The sequence below is a fragment of the Callorhinchus milii genome, unplaced genomic scaffold, assembly GCF_018977255.1.
Source record: "Callorhinchus milii isolate IMCB2004 unplaced genomic scaffold, IMCB_Cmil_1.0 Scaffold1, whole genome shotgun sequence".
NCBI lineage: Eukaryota > Metazoa > Chordata > Chondrichthyes > Chimaeriformes > Callorhinchidae > Callorhinchus > Callorhinchus milii.
The window spans coordinates 47,732,534-47,750,334 of record NW_024704742.1 but is presented as its reverse complement, the minus strand read 5'-3'; the positions used below and the strand labels follow the sequence as shown (position 1 = coordinate 47,750,334).

Here is a 17,801-nt window from a genome sequence, read left to right as displayed (position 1 = left end):
ACTATGAGTGACCAATGTAGAGAACACTGTTTCTTGTCTGTTTTAAAGTAATTTAGATTGTGCCTTTAACACAAAGGAACACCTCAACTGCAAAAACAATCACTATTACTGCAATGGAATATGTATTTCTGTTCTCTGTATTGAAAAGGTCATACTGTCTATACATTCAAAATGCTAGTACACCTCAAACAGAGGAGTTGGAAGCAATATTTCCCAAAGTTGAGCTTTGGAATAAGCTACCATTAAGTACAGTGAAGTCACATCTGATTTTTGCCAAGTGGAACTGGAATAATTATGTTTGAAATGATTGGATGTGGTTGAGAATTTGTAGGGAGAATAAGCTCTGAACTTCTGGCTCCACCTTTAATTTGTAAATAACCTGAAGATATATTGTTTTTTAAAAAAAACACTGATGCTCTCCAAACCTGAACCAGTTATAGTTTATAATATAAAGCATTTAAACTTAACAGTTGAAAAAGAACACATTATTTACATTTTTAGAACATACGTTTTTTAAAAAAGTGAAACTAAAGTTGTAAATATCATTTCCATTGTTGCTGAAACACTTTATAAAAACTCTCAGCAGCCTCCCAATTCTGGATCTGTAAATAAAATGATAAAATGACATTGATTAATAATCCCTTCAAAAATAATTTGGTCACTCGATTTTGTGGGACCCTGCTGTGCGTATTGGCTGCTGCATTTCACACACAAAATACAGTCTATTCACTTTACAGTATATTCTATGGAAATGCTTTGAGAGGGCTCAACAATGTGATAAGGCACTAAATCATATATAAGTATTGTATTGTGGTTTCTAACATAATAGTCTAAACCACACAAAACAACCAATAACCACTGAAGTTCTTAAGTCAGCATCCAGGACAGCACTGGACAAGCCTCTACTTTGCTCCAGCTCTACCACCCAATTGTAACATGACCTTGTTCTTGTGTTCAGTGCTATGTTCTCAGCGCTTCTGATCTGGACATGTTTATGCCAGGTTTACAAATAGTTGACAGACATTCTGCATTCTGGAAAATTAATTAGCTTCTTGCTCATTTATGTTTGCACCAGCAACCTTACTAGCAACCTTAATAGGAAACTACCCATGGAGAGGGAAAAACACAACCCTCTTCAATTTCAATGTGTTGGTTGGAATGAATATATTTTGGGTCAAAATCCAGTGTTTTGATAATGTTTGATGACCTGGGTTTCTCTTTTCTGCAATAAAATAGCTCAAGCTTGTTTATAAAAAACATTCTATTGTCTTCATTCTTGAATACATTTTGACTTCATATTACATACAGGTTTTTAAAATTATGATTCAATAAGATAGCCAGGAACTGCCAGGAAACCTTCCACTTTCTCAAAGTGTGCCACTGATGTGGCAGTCCCATTGTTACACCAGACTATTTTTCAAACCAAACGTATATATCATTAAATAGAAGTGTCAACAAGTTTGGGTGTTTGACATTGCCTTATACTTGCTAGCACCATTCAATGCAACAAACTTTTGGAAAGTGAAGATTGGTAATATGCAAGAGTGTATTTTGAATGACTTGGAGTCTCCAGTGGGAATGTTGTTGTGTTGCTTACTACAAGCTGGTGTGAAGTGGTATACAGTTCTCACTCTTCCCCCCCAGACAGCTCTTAGTTGTGGACGATTCAGATTTCATGCAACATAGCTTTAAAAATTTTGTATTGTCAAGAGCTCCAGAACAAGAAGAATCTGCTATTAAGCTTTCATTACGCAACAACATTGCCCTGGACAGTAGTTGGTTTAGTAACAGCAAAGATGGCAGATAAATGAACTATGACTTTTACAATGACTCATCTGTAGGGCTACAGATTTGTCATAGCATTTCTCAAAAATCACAGAGCAGTCACGGTAAATTTAGTAAAAGTCACAGGTTTAGGGGAAATGTGTAAAATCATGAATGGGCAGTGGATGCTTTTTACCGTTGAGAGTGAAGCTGGGGAAAGCAATGATCAGGGGAGACAACAAATAGGGAAGTCTGATGCCAATAGTAGGGCAGGACTGCCACTGGTGCAATTAACAGCATCAGAACTGAGGCAAACAAGCGAAGTCCCCTGATAAAATATGCCGGATTTGTACCAGTTTGCCTGCGACTTGGATTGTGAAATTTAATAAGTCTTATTAAATGTTATGGCCCCGGCTGATACACCTTATGTGAGATTTACTGTACATTTCTTTCCCTCCCTCACCTTCAAATATACACATTGCAGCTAAATGGCAAATGCTGGTGATCAGTACCTTTCATGTTTTGCCTTGGCTTCTTCCTGCTCTCGCTATTCAATCTCATCTGGCAGCAACAATGGAGCCAACTCAGCGTTTTTCTTCAGCTGCTCAGCACTGAGTTTTTCTGAGCACATGGGACAGGATTTCTCAGTCTCGAGCAGACTGTTAGTGATACAACAAACAATGCATTGAATGAGTGGTGGCTGAAATTTTAACATCATTTGACTTTCTAAGCTTCTCAATGAAAAATCGGCTTCTCAATTAAAATAAATTGCTTGATACTGTAATGGGATAGACGGGTGAGTATTCTGGAAGGATGAGATCAAATGACCCAAACCTTTTGTAATGTTGTGAAATATTAAAGCTGTTGCTGACTATACTGTAACTGCAGGATGGAGGAAGAACTGCTATTTCTCCCCAAGAACTGTCCACCCACTAACCACTACCCTATCAACCTGGTGCAGATAGGCAATAACTCAACATCACCCCCACTGTTCTTAACCACACTTAAGTTATAACTTAATCAAACCTGTTTTTAACAACCACTAGGGACTGAACCAAAGTGGCCTTTATGTAAAGGTGGCCTCTGCGTAAGGGTTCGTTGGTGTGTAGAATTTTTAATTGCACAGAAAAATACAGTGCACATACAAGCCCATAAATCAAACTAGTTTTAAGAAAGTAATATCAATTACAAAATACAAATCATTACTGTGTTTCTACGGGCCAAAAATTTCTGTGAGTCCACATGTAGACCTCCACTAGATGCCAATGACAATGCCTGTGTTGAGCAGCCCACCAGTGTATTATGGAAAATCAGTCAGGACTACTCTAAGGGGGTTGTTGACAGCAGGTGGTTGCTGGAGAGAGATGGTTGCTTTAACAGGTTTGAGTATTATACTGGTAATTTGATCATAAATCGAAAAAACATATTAATCCTACACCTCTACTCACATTTTGAACTCGGAATACAAGCCTGGAAAATCACAGTGTGGGCAAATGGTCCAGTCCTCTTTCACCATGTGACGCCCCTGGTGAAAAACAGATCCAAACACTTCATTCTTCCAGCTCAAAATGACACCTGCAATCTACCTGGATTTATTTTATTTTATGGTCAAACAGTACTTTAAAATAATGCTAATTTCATGCGACTGTCAGTGACAAATCCTCCTAGAAATAGTTTTACTTGATGCAGAAGCGGAAAAAAAATCATAGTAGACCAGAGACGGAAATATTTCATGGGGCATGTCTTTTAAAAAAATCCAAAAAGTACATTTTAAAGCCCTTCATTTAAAAATATACTTGTTTCAAAATTCTCTGTTCAAACAACAAATTGGATTTATATAGCACCTTTCACATGGGGAGGACGTCCCAAATGGGCTGGACAGTTTGCAGCCAAGCTGGGGGCTGGATTCGAGATGGGTGGAGCCAAGAATTGGAGGTGGGGGGAGAAGATAATCAAAGGCACGGTCAAAGAGGAAGATCTTGAAACAAACCTTGAAAGGCGAGGGGACTCCTGGAGTTCCAGAGAGTGGGGAGCAGATAGGCTGAAAGCTCAACCATCAATGGTGGGGCGGGCAGGACGGGGAAATGTGAAGTAGGCCAGTTGCTTGCTGAGAGGAGGAGCGGCATGAAGACAGATGCGGGAGGGGGGAGGCTGGACAGGATACAACCTGTCTACCCGTCTCTTGTGTTTAAAAAGGCCCTGCCCCAAAACATCAGTTTCTAACTAAAAACAAAACACTTCAAATTCTTTAAAAAAAGATTGAATTTTGACATAATTGATCTTCCTTCCACATTTTATTATTTTAAAAAGTTTCCCATTCTAGGTTTACTTTAATAAATGTTTGGTCATAAGACAGATGGATTCACTAATTTCTAAGCTTGAAAATGTTACTATTAAGTAATCCTGTTACAAATTACTGGCATATTCGACTCCACTTATTTGAGCTGTGTCCCTGTTATTTTAAATGATTCATATGTACAAATTTCTTTATAGGACCTTTGTATGCTGTTATCATTCCATTAGAGAAATGAGAAGCAGATATACTTGAGTGATGGTTGTCAAGTGATTGCCGTGGAGCTGGTAGGCTTTTACTATTGGTCTGGATCATTAGTGTCTCAAACCAATTTTGATCTTTAGTGTTTTGATAGAGTAGAAAAACCCCAGCCCACAATTGTTCTGAAAACTAATCTGTTTTGCTGGCAGCATTGTAAAGAAGACACACAGTATTTCAAGGAAATCTTATGCTTGTATCATCCCAGGAGCTCTGGCAAAGGACAATGAAGAGTACTGTGACACACTGTCGTGTGTGGGTCTTGTATTCATTTCTCCACATGATGAGTTTGTGATCTCAGCCAATCATCCCAGGGAAGTATCAAGCAGTGGTCAGGAGCTTTCCCGCAGGACACTGAATGACCCAGACCTCTGCTCAGCACATTTGGATCAATGTTGGGAGTCTGGGAGAAGGGAGACTGGCTAATACATAAATAAGCAGAGTTTTGTTAAACCAAAGAATGATATGAACCCTCAAAGAACACAAGGATTTGTAAAACATTGTTATTTAACTCAGTGCATACTATTTACCACTAATATTCTCTGTAATATTCTGAAGACCAGCGATAAGAAATGTGCTCCTCATTATCTTCATCGTTTACACTGAAACCGCAGCACATTCCTGCAGAACATTCTGATGTTTTAGATTTTATTTAGAAGCAATTTTGCCACTGCTATGTAAGCCGGACGGTAAGCACTGGTGAAATTGATGCAGTTTCTGACACTCACCGTTACAATACAGTAAGGTAGGTTGTTCTTACAGCCTGGACAAAGTAGTTCACACTCTGGCAGGTGAAAAGCACAATATGGACATGGCGAGGTCGACTCTTCTACCTCTGATGTGTCAGGACGCCTGGCAAAGATTAGTCAGATTTTTATATTTTGCTTACAAAATATACAGTCGATTCACTTTACAGTATATTCTGTGAAGCGCTTTGAGACGTCGCAACAACAACTTGCATTTATATAGCGCCCTTCATGCCGGACAGGGTCTCGGAGGGCTTCACAGTGCCATACCCAATGCCGAGCCAGGGGGAGGGGGAAGGTGACTGTAGGCATGGTCAAAGAGGAAGGTCTTCAAGCGTGATCTGAAAATGGGGAGGTAGAGGGGACAAGGCGAAGGGATTGAGGGAGAGAGTTCCACAGCTTCAGAGCGCAATGGCTGAAAGCACGGCCGCCGATAGTGGGGCAGAGAGTCTCAACAACATGATCAGGTGCTATTTCAAATGCAAGTATTATTATTATACATTTTGTTTTATTTATAACACAAGGTTAGAGTAAAACAGATTACATGTGATGATTTCCTTAAACATAATGATATAAAGTTATTTCCTACTATGGAGAGATTTTTGCTAAGTATGGTCTGAAAATATTCGAGAACTAATTCTCTTAGCAGCATGAATTGCACGACAGATGAAGGTTTAACACAAAAAGATAACAGAGGAGCTCCATTAAATAATAAAGTTAATTACAAAATAATAATTGAATAAAAATTGAATACAATACAGGTGTTCCGTTAAAAACTGCCACTTACCTAACCATTGCTTCTATTTTCTTCTTATACTTGAGATCAATTTTGTTTCTATACTCTGGTCTCATCAGCATAGCAGCAAAACTGAAGGCGGAGTTCTTTAGTCCGGCTCGATGACATTCAATCACTGTTGACGTCAGAATAGGCACAATGTCTGACAAAAAGATGTAAATAGCAGCAATGAACAACCGGGAGAGAAAATTTTTAAACCTGCTGTAAGTGTTTCAATGAAGAAGGAAAAGAAAGAACTTGCGTATTTATAGCACCTTATGCTGAAACATCTCAAAGTGCTTCACTTGTTTAATTACTGCCAAGCCTATAACTATTATTTTAAGCCAATGCAGCAGCCATTTTGCAGACAGTAAGGATTTGGATGACTGTTGACCAGAACACCTATGGAAATTGCCTCCCATTTCAAATTTGTATTTTAAACATCCACCTCGAGGCAGATGGGACCTTGGTCTAAAATCTTATCTGAAAGATGGTATTTTTGATAATACAGTGGTTCACCAGTACTATACTACACTGTGAGTCTAGACTAGGAGTTCAAGTATGGACCTGGAGCTTAATTCCACAATTAAGTGGTGGAATCACTAATGTGAAACATTACAACACGTTTTAGAAACAGCCATTAGATGAAGAGGGGAATGCTGAATTGAGGAATACCTGTGCAAAGAATGAGATTTTGATTCATGACAGTTTATCGTAAAAGATAACTTTTTGTGAAAAATAATTAAAATCTTTTGACATGTTGTTGAAGTAAAGTCCATAAATTATTTTCAAAGGGAATTATATAGATGCTTGAAAAAGAGTATTTCTAAAGATTGGGAGATTGGGGTTAGGTGTTGTAAAAATGTGTAAATTTGATGGACCAAATGGACGGTTTCTGTGCTGTAATATTCTACTGGACTGTTGCTATAATCCCAAGATTCACTTTAGATGCTTACGTGATGGGAATTTGCTGATGTTGTTTGCAACTCGGATGAGCATTCTTGCCCCTTTCATGTGATCTCCACGTTTCACATGAGTCTGGAAGGAACAAAGAAAAAGAAACAAATATTGCAATATTTTAAGGAATGAAAAACATTCTTAACACTACCGTTCTGTACTTATTGTTGTGCTATCTATTGACTGTTCAAATGACTATTCCAAAATATGTGCTGGAAGGGATAGCAAGTGTACTAAAATATAAGGAATCAGCTCTTGAATTCTTTTTCAGTAAAAAAGGTGTTAATTATTGAATATCCTCTACGTGCATATCTAAGGAGGAAGAAAATGCTTGCTCTGTATGGTTTCTTTATTCTCATGTTTCCAACTGGAGTTGATACTTGGAAAAATATTAAAACATTAAGTTGTATTTTAAATGTTCTGGCCTCAGCCACCCTTCCTGGCAACATGTTTCAGTTGTTGATTACCCTGTAAGTAAAGAAAAATGTCTTGGTATCTATTCTGAAATTGCCCCTTACAACTTTAAACCTGTCCTCTTGTTCTACTGTCTTGGTGCATTCTAAAGTATTGTTCTGGGTTTACTTTTTCAATCCTATTTAAAATGTTATACGCATCTATGAGGTCCATTCTGCATCATCTTCTCTCACGACTGAAGAGTCCTAGCTTGTCAAATCGTTGTTCACAGCTCACAAGAAATGATATGTTTCTTTTCAGACCTGGATTGTCACCAACTTTGTTAGCGCTGAAGCAGATGTAAGTGTAAATGTAAATTTTGGGCCCTAGAGCTTTTTTTAAAGTCATTTTGTTGATTTAATATTTTTCTTCTGCTGTTTATCTGACAAGGAGGGGCAAAAGTTACACAACATGGTTCCTTGCCATAAATGAACTTTTTAAGAGAGTGCCCCCGAAAGTCTTGGACCAAGCCATTGATTGGTAAAAAGTTACTTTTTAACATGGGACAACATGCATTTATTTCATAATCAATACCTGGACCTCTGCTTGGCTACTTCTGTAATGATCTAGCAAAAAATAACTAAAAAACTTTCACGCTAATTTAAAGAATAGAACACATTTTATCCCATAATGCTTTAAAACATCCTAAACTTTACCCTATAATTTCTAAAAGCAAATCTTGGCCAATCATTCTGAGCTAATTCTGTGCTCTTCTTGGGGCAGCATAATGTAAAAAGCTGAGTAAATTAGTCCAGTTCAGGTCAGTCTTGTTGGTGCAAAATGTGGTGAATTGTGAAGGCATGATCAAAAAGGAACACGCTACTATGCATGTGTAGTGACCCACAGTCATATACTAATGCTTATGCTTTATCCCACCAGTATATCTTCATTATAGAATAAAACTCTTTGTGCTAACAGAAAACCCAAGCTTCTTACCTTCACCAGTATGTAGCTATGCAGAATCATAAGATTTGTCGCCATTTCTGAGGGGATTTTGATTTTCTGTGCTCTGAGCTCTGTATACATACTGAACAACACGTCGTGAGCATTCCGGTAGTTTCCTGGATACAAAGAAAACAATCATTGCAGTCCCTGAACTGGACTATCTGCACGGATACCTCACTCGGTTTACTCTTTGACCATTACATTTCCAATAGGATTCCAGCTCTAGGCCAGCTACGGTGCAGCCGTATCCGGAATATTTAGTTTTGTTCTAAAATGAATCCAACTTTAGCTGTGGTGGCTCCTCTTACTTTGAAAGAACCAAACTATTCTGTGACCAGTGGCGAGATAATATATACAGATTATTATCGCACCTTAGTCCAAATGTCATTGTATGCCAAAATACACAATGTATTTTAAACATATAAAACCAGGTATTTAAAGAAATATTTTACAGCCACATATATGGCTCTATATATATGGTTAAACAATGGTTCTTTAAATATCTGTTATATATATTTAAAATTGTTAATGTCCACAATAAAAGATTATTGCAGTGTGTGATGCTTGTTTCCTAGTAAAATGATTGGATGAGTTGAATGTAGGAGGGACTTTGACCTACTTGATGGATCATTTTGTTTGGATAATTTTTCACATAAGTAGATGGGAAGGAGCAAGTAGCAAAAACAAAGTTCAGAGGCCCATCACATTTACTCCTGATTACCCCCACCCCCCCAATATACACCTATACATGGTACTAGCCATTCAGCCCCATCCTAGGGGAAGTACAAAAAAAAAGTACAGAAAATCGGGTTTCTGATTAAGTTTAATACTACTTTCCAAAGCTCTCGTTGTTAGGCTTAAGACAATCGTCGATTTAAGACAATATTCTTAAGCGTAAAAATAAGAGTGTCACTGATCGTTATTGAGTGACTCGTGTGGAAAGTGCACCTGTTCAGATATTGGATTGGATGAGAACATGACCAGTCTGGTTTGATTTCCCTCTTGCAGTCAAATTATGGATCCCTTATCATTCCCTATCCAGCTTTACAGATGGATACAACCTTGTCAACTGTACCCCAGAAAAAAAGTAATCTCCACTTCTATTTTGAGAAGTGAAGACAAAGGAGTAAACATTTATAATGTTGAGAAAAGTAAGAATGTTGGGCTGATAATAATAATAATAAATATAATAGTTGCAGAAATAAAAACTGGAGTATGTAATGATTTAATTTTGAAAAGTTCACTAGTAAAATGTATCCTATAAAGGGTTTGCTCTACGAGAAAACAAATTGATTGCTCCTTTGATCATTACCTGCAGACTGCTCTTCTCTGGCGATAATAATGGCTGTCCTGGCAGCCTCTCTATACTGCTTCAATGCCATGTATAGCCGGAAAAGATACTTTGCATCCTACATGAGAGGGAAGAGGGTAACAAATTTAGTTTACTTTTCAATTTGTATTCCAACCATAGTTGTGGGTAAATTCACTTTACTGTATATGTTGTGATGTGCTTTGACACGTCTCGAAGACATGATAAGGTGCTATATAACAACTTGCATTTATATCAAATGCAGGGATTATTATTATTAGTAAATTCACATAATAGTTTTTTTTGATCAAGCAAATCACATTCTTTGGTCCAATATGTATTTCTCTCCTTACAAGAAGCTGAACCAGAATGTTCAAGAACATATATTTGAGCTAAAACATGTCCTGCCATCTCTTCTACCAAAGCCAAAGATTTTGAATTATGTCAATAATACTGCTTATATAACATAATTACAAATAAAAACTGGTGCTAACATTAATGTATTTATGACTAAAACTTCATAAATTATGTCAATTTTTTCTTTCAATTCTGCGCACTGAAAAGTGTAACAGAATGCTCAGTTTCCAAAATTCATAAAAGACTTTTTAGCATTACCAATGTAGCAATCCAAGAAATGTTTATTAAACAGTTGTGACAAACTATGTTAAAACTGCAGACCATATATTTGCCCCAATTCCTCTATATTGGTAATAAAACAAGACTTTTTCATAGGTTTCATATTCTAAATTCCTAATTGAAGTCGCCGATTACGCAAAGTAACCAAAAAGCCTCTTGAACATTTCATTCACCTAAAGGCATCATAGTACAGGTGTGAACACTTCTATTATTTGGGAAGAATGATGTTTGGAGCATAAGTCAAACCCTTGTTTACTAACAGAAAGAGACCCATGAGAGATCAGCATGATATGAAGAAGAGGCGCATTCAGAAGAACAAATAAAATACATTGAAAATCAGAATAATGCTGTTAGTGTGAGTTTGATTCACAAACTGTAAATGGATTTCTATAACACAAGGAACCACATCTACAGTAATGTAAAGGGTTACAAGTTTTATATAAATTATTAAAGTTGAAGTTTCCTATTTGGACTGAAGTCAGAATAGTATTCAACCACTTTGTGACTATGAAAAGACAACTGGAGTCATATTAGTATAAGGCATATAATTTAAAAAAGGTATAAATTAATTTCTCTGATTGAAAATGTGTCTTTTAAAATGGAACACTAACTCCTATAATAGGAATGTTTACATCTCTTCTGTAGCTCATGCTTGGATGTGATTTCACAGACATCTATCACCCTCTGGTTCCTTTACCAGATGGCCACCTATTATGTGGGTGTTTAGACAGTAAGCACAGGCAGGTTATACAATTGGAGGTGTCAGAAACAACTTATCTGTGCTAGACCTTAAATACCCACAACACAAAGGTTTAGGAGGGGTCCTCGCTCAGTAATTAGAAGGTAGTCGCCCGGGCTGAGTTACTTAGATTGATTGGAGCCACGTCCCCACCATTCCAGATGAAGTCAGCTAATTCATCTTCCAGATTTGATGGCTCAGTTACACTCTAAGACAATGCTTTAATCAACTGAGTCGTGAGAGGAGCGGCCAGAGGGGAGTTTTCATTCAATTTCTGTTGTTTTGTTGTGCTACTGTTCTTAGTAGTTTAAGAACCAGAGGCTAGAGGTACTAATTTTGTGTCAGGCTAGAGACAGTTATTTTTTATCAGGCTCCGAAACAAAAAATTAACTAGAGATGGTAGAAAAAGTGTTAAAGACTTACGCAAAGTAATATTTGTTAACCTTTATTACATAGAATTATGTAACTCGGGGAAAATAAATGATTAGCATTAATACTGCAAACGTATAACAATTAAACTGACTGCCATATGGTAGATATCTAATGGAGTCTTGAAAACTTGAAACTAACAATCCAAGGGCTCTGGAGGAAGAATTGCATAAAAACACAGAAATCTACAATGCAGAAGGAGGCCATTTGGCTCATCGAGTCTCTACCAGTTCACAGAGCAAGGAGATCACTTCAGTCCCATCACCTTGCCTTATCCACCCACCACTTTAAGGTCCTCTCTTTTATATGCCTATTTACTTACTTCTTAAAGCTACAATGGACTTTGCCTTCAACACCCAACTCCTCTCTGGGTGACAAAATTCCTCTTAAGTTCTTCTTTCGCTATTCTTGTGGCTGTGTACCCCAGTTATCGACTCCCCTATCAATGGAAATAATCTCTTCCCATTTACTCTAACAAAAACATTTCAATTACTCTAAACATATTAAAATATTTTTTGAAAAGTCATAATTACCTTGGGCATTCCATCACTTTCACCCATGAGATAATCTATCAGCTGATTGGTTAGAGTTTCATCTTTGGCCTGCCCAACCTAAGAAAGATTAAGTTATAAAAAGTTACAATATCAATCTTCATAATTGGATTAATTCATCAAATGAAGCACATTGCAATGACCCCTTAATATAAATTCTCTGTTTACTTCCCTTGCTAAAGGCTGAGAGAACATGCAATCTATTCTTTCTCAGGGGATTGTTTTCATAGGAAAGAAGAACTTATCATATAGTATCTGAGCTCAGTAGTCACAGTTATCATCCACCAACACCCAATATTGTGGCTTCTTAAAGGTAGATGGTCACATTTGCGTTACTAGATTGTGAGAAAGTCCTAAACGTAATAACCTGCATGAGCATTTTAAATACGTGTGCATGTTACGACATCAGTTATTACAAGTGGCCTAGGTTTATGCTACAATTTTCCACTTTGATGGGCACTTTTACTTAGCTGAGTAAAATTATTGAGAAAACATGTGAAATTTTCACATGTATGTTTGCCAGATTCTTGTATTTATATTTTTCATCTTCTCACAGCAGCGAGATTAAATAAAAAAAAGTTTAACATTTTAAAAAAGACAATGAAATGTTTCTATCTCTCGTGCACTTGACCAACAATATGTTTACATGCAGTATTAAAATACATTAAGAAAACAATGAAAAGATCCTTTAAAAATTAATCAAAATACAAGAAATTATAAATGTAAGAATAAAAGGTAGGAAATCCAATAAACTTTTTAAAGAAGAAAATATGTTTGTGTATGTGGACCCTTCCTCCCTGAACAACTAAATGGTTTGCCAGCTTGATTCAAACTAGGAGCTGCAGCCCCAGAGTTTTGTTGCATGGATAAAGCTTCAAAGGCAACAGAAATTTGGCTCTTACCCCTTCAATTGCCATCTCAATGGCTTGACCATCTTCTGTGACTGGACATTTCAAGAAGTGCTTCAAAGCCTGTTGAACCAAAAAGTGACATTTAGAGTACTGTCCAGATTAACGGTTATTGGTCTATTGTTGAATGTAGATTTCAATTTAAAAAAATAAGAACTACTGTAAACTGACGCAACTCTCCAGATAATAAATGCGTGTATAGCTGATTAATTCTTATTGAAAAAAAACTGAACTGAAATACATGCATTATACTGTATTCATACTGAAGCTCAAAGTCCACTTTTATCTGCACATTTTTTGTCGGATCCCTACATATAATTCTACTGTGGAGCTTTGTGATAAGGTTGTAGTTGGGGCTCCATAAAGTCCCAACCTACTCTTTAATGAAGCCATAATCGCTTCTGGTCAGCTCACTTCCTGCACATCTCAAAAAAGCCTGACAACTGCGTCATTAGGTCACTGCTGATGTCACTTGCTGCATGCCGCACAGAGAGGAGATGGCTGGTGCGCAGGAAGTGAGCCTGCCACCTAAAGAGACACACACGCAGTGAATTGGGTCAACATCCGTTTGTGTTATAAATGCTATAACGAAACGCGTTGTAACAGAGCTGCTCTGAATATAGTTTAAAATGAAACAATTATTCGCTTCAAATCTTTGATTTTGAATTCAAGAATCTGGTACAACCTGGAACTCTTCAACTGTTAAATCAAGTAATATCAACAAAGAAGTAATATTTGAAAAAAANTCCCCAAATTGCAGCATGTTCCAAAACCATTTATTATAGGTATTTATGCCGCACGAACCTGGTTGCACATAAGAGTTTTGTACTTATTAAGGAGCAGCTGTATACACCTTTGGGACACTTACTCGCGGATACTGGCCACAAAGCATGAAGAATTTTCCAGCCATGAAATGCTTTCTCTCTCCTTCAAAGTATAATGCAATGCTTTGATAGTCTTCATTGGTGGCACCAGAACCTGCAAAAAAGCACATGCAATATAAAAATGTTTAGCGGTTGGTAGCACTCTGCTTACCCTCAAGTCAGAAAGTTGTGAATAACCTCAAAAATTCTCTCTCAATTAATTGTTCTCCATATTACTCCTAAGAATAGAAATTCACTCAATAATGAGAGTCTGATCAATATAGTGTATAACAATAAAGAAAAAAATTGTGTTTTTACAATATCTCATCATATTGAAATGTCTCAACATCTTTCACAAGTAATTGCTGTCAGATGTAGTTACTTTTTTGGAGGCAAATGGGATACATTGAATCAGCAAGGTCTCACACACAAGGTGAATGACCACCGACTGACACGGAGAATTGTGGACCAGAACATTGTCATGGGATCTTTGACCCCATCTGACTTCACTTGAAAATAGACAGTTGGGACTTCAGTTTAGCGTCTCATGTAAAGTCAGCACCTCCAACCAAGCACTCACTCTCTCCAGTATTGCACTAGAGTCAATTTACTCTACGAGCTCAAGTCCCATTATGGTCTTCGAACTTTTCTGGCAAAGACAGAGTCCTAACAACTGATTCAAAGTGCCTACTGATTTGCACTCTATCCCTGAGTTGATTAGACTCACAAGATATAGACTGCAGTCTACAAACGTTTATTGGTCCATCTGAAACATCTTCTGAAAGGTTTCCAAGTTCAAATGGTATTGGAGAAATTTTTTGTTCATCTCAGACTGACAATCAGTTCTAGGAAATTTCACTTCTCAGTCTAGAACTCTAAACAAATATAAAATATTAGGAATTGGTTTATTATTAGCCTTATAGTCCAAAAATAATCAGCTAAAACATAAATTTTACTGCAGCTAGCTTGGTCTTTTATGCCTTTTTTTTATGCCATTCTTTTCTATTTTTGTTTTCTCCATCTAATGTAAGTAATTCTAGTTTCTTACATTGTTTTTTCTTTATTTCTAATTGTTAAACTCCTTCTTTCTGTAATTTGTTTGGCATCCAGAGTCCACTGTTAATTTGAGAGATGTCTAAAAATGTATCTTCTAAACTGACTGAAAAACTGCAGTGAGATTTTCACTAAGCAATGCTGGGAATACAAACCCAAATCTTGTCCAGGTTCTATCACCTTCAGCCTTATCCAGGTGATATTACTACTGTCAGTGTTATCCATGTTCTATCAATGTCAGCCCTGGTAACTTTCAACCCAAACACCACCTCTCCTCAAATTGAATTTACCAATGATGTCAGCGTAAACCTCCATTTGATTATGTTGCTGTGCCAGCTGAAAGGCCTCATCGTTACACTTTGACATGACCAAAAACTGAATGGCAGAGCCATAGTCACCAAGACGCAAGAAAAATCTAAAGAAAAAGAAAAAAAACCTCTTTACAGAGAAACAGCAGATTTATATCACAATACTCATATACATATCTTTATGGCGTTCTCTGAGCTTGTGTTTGAGGTAGGATGCTGTTATATAACTAGTCACACACATTTGGAATTAGATGTTCCAACACTAGCTGTTGATTCGATGCAGCAGCTGGTTTGATTTGTGTGACCTTCAATGTTTTTTATATTCAACTGTCCTAAATGTCTATATGCTATTACGTTTGCAGATATACAGGTAATTTACACAGAAATAAATTAAGCCGTCTACCTAGCCACCATTTTGGCTCCATCAATTGACTGTGTTTCCCGGATGATACGAACAGCCTCCTCTGGATTATTCAGATGATCCAACTGAATTCGAATCACATTGTCCCAGTCCTTTGCATTTTCATAAGCAATCGCAGCTTCCTTATATCTAGAAAACATTCACAATACAAAGGTGCTGGATTATCAAACAATGACACATTGATCTGCCACCAAGTCAGAAAGTGAGGATCGAACCTGGAACGTTTTGGACTAAAAGGTTTCTCACACAAATTGAGTCAACTCAGTAGAAGTAGGATACAAGTGACATTTTCTGGGTAGAAACTACACAAATACAGTCACTATACTCCACAGTAAATTTTTTAAAAAGAAAAATTTTGAGACAGTTAGGTGATATGATGAGGTGCTATATCAAATAAAAGGATTATTATTTTATTATATTATACTTACATTATTTTGGCAAGAATACTCGTGTACGACTTTTTTTATTGTCGCCATGTTAGTTTGCACAGAAAGCATTGACGTATTCAGAACTACTTTTAGCAGTTTAAAATCAATGAATACTAAATTTTGGAGGGCATCTGGATGCCAACGAAACCAATCCTGCTAATTAAAGATAAAGTCCTTATCTTTTCTTTAGATTGCATGTAATAAAGTGAATAGAGACAAATGCAAACTAATGGAAGCAAAGCAAGTTAAGTAGAATTAAAGGATAAAGGTGATAACTACAAAATGAACATGGAATAGAAAATATTGAAAACATTTAGTGGTTTCCTGCAAATTTTCTCCTACAAACGGTTATGAGAAATGTGATCTTCAAATTATTTCTTTATGAGCATACTACCTTAGACCACTACGATCATAAATGTTTAGTAAACAGCATTCAATGGCACTATTGATTAACTGTTGACCACAGTCATGCCATCTTATCTTTTTCTGTGCAAAACCAAATACTATACTGAGGGGCGAAGGTCAAACTTTCATCTATCGATAAAATTAAGCAATCTTTAACTAAAATGGCACCATTTTACATTTACTTAACACAGTATTGTTGTATAGTGAATCAAAATGGCCGAATGAGTGCAAATAATTTAAGGACATTGTACAGATTTGCTTTAGAAAGTAAATCTAGCGCTCTGGGATACTACCCCCTGTAAAATGGAAGAATGTTCGGTGGAAAAAAGCTCCAGCAGACATTTTCTTTTCAACCACTGTATTAATATTTATTTCTAGAGCCGTTTTAGAAAGATAATTTAAAATATTATGAGAGGTATGTGATATCTATAATATCATAATATCAAGCTTCAATAATCATTTTTGAAAATGTTCTTTTTATCACTGAACCAAATCATTTTACAAAATGGAGAATATTAGACATATCAGACCAAAAGGTGAAGTATTAATTTCACCCACAAAATATACAGTCACTACACTTTACAGTATATTCCGTGAAGTGCTTTGAGACATCTCTTGAGGACGTGATAAGGCGCTATATCAAATGCAAAGATTATTATTATTAATTCAAATCTGGAATGAGGATGAGATGAAAAAGAATTCCAAACCTGCCAGATCTTTACACATTATTAGCTTCAGTAACTACATTCTTGCTGTACATGCACTGTACCTGTTATCAGCTTCCTTGGCCTTTGCATATTGCAAGTGAATCTTGGGTGATGTTACATGAGGGAGAAGTTCTCCAACCTTTGCCCTGGATTGAAAAAATAAATTGATATTTGTTGGAACTGTAGTGCATTTCCCTCACATATTCCACAGCACTAACTACATTGAGTGTTTCTTTAAGCCCAAACAATCAACTGTCAACCGTCAAATAAAATGAATACGTTGCAATATTCTGAATGTTCTGTATTAAACGGATTTTAGAAAGGAAGGAAAGGGAGAAAGAATATAAATATTGTGCTGTCATTATATTTCTGCATTGTAGGGATTACTTTTGGGTGCCTTTCCAAAGTTATCCAAATAAACTCAAAGTATTTTTTACCACTCAAAGATTATCTTTTTAGTAAATCCTGTAATGCACTTTGAGACATCTTCCCAACATGGAAGGTGCTACAATAAACTGCTGATAAGTTGACCCTAACTGAACTGTCACTACACTTAAGACATTTTGCTGTCAATATTCCGGTCGTATTTATGTATTTATACATATGTCTAATTTGCACTCTGGACAATTCATCACTGAGTCCTTCCGCTTGGACTGACGAGTTATCAGGAGTTTACTGCATGTCAAATGCAAGGATTACTGTATTATCTTCAATAAGCAAGAATAAGGTGATAGCCCACTGGACTTTTCAGTCAGGTTTAGGTGTTACCAGGTATGGGTTGGGGAGCAACATTTTTTAAAAACACATCTAATAATGTTCATGAAATAAAGGAGGGAATACATTTGGAAAAACT

General features: G+C 36.6%; 1 protein-coding gene across 1 annotated transcript in view; it reads right to left on the bottom strand.

Annotated features, from left to right (window-relative positions):
- Positions 1-423: 423 nt before the first annotated feature.
- wdr19 (WD repeat domain 19) overlaps positions 424-17,801 on the bottom strand; it is a 53,627-nt gene continuing 36,249 nt past the window's right edge. Inside the window, exons 24-37 of the mRNA XM_042341427.1 lie at positions 17,011-17,094; positions 15,391-15,537; positions 14,970-15,094; positions 13,632-13,741; positions 12,758-12,826; positions 11,838-11,915; positions 9,504-9,600; positions 8,183-8,307; positions 6,793-6,874; positions 5,849-5,999; positions 5,044-5,167; positions 3,213-3,289; positions 2,277-2,423; positions 424-602 (exon numbers count right to left, since the gene is read on the bottom strand). Of these exons, the coding sequence (XP_042197361.1) occupies positions 2,312-2,423; positions 3,213-3,289; positions 5,044-5,167; positions 5,849-5,999; positions 6,793-6,874; positions 8,183-8,307; positions 9,504-9,600; positions 11,838-11,915; positions 12,758-12,826; positions 13,632-13,741; positions 14,970-15,094; positions 15,391-15,537; positions 17,011-17,094 (1,381 nt within the window). The 3' untranslated portion in view covers positions 424-602; positions 2,277-2,311. The remainder of the gene's footprint in view (positions 603-2,276; positions 2,424-3,212; positions 3,290-5,043; positions 5,168-5,848; positions 6,000-6,792; positions 6,875-8,182; positions 8,308-9,503; positions 9,601-11,837; positions 11,916-12,757; positions 12,827-13,631; positions 13,742-14,969; positions 15,095-15,390; positions 15,538-17,010; positions 17,095-17,801) is intronic.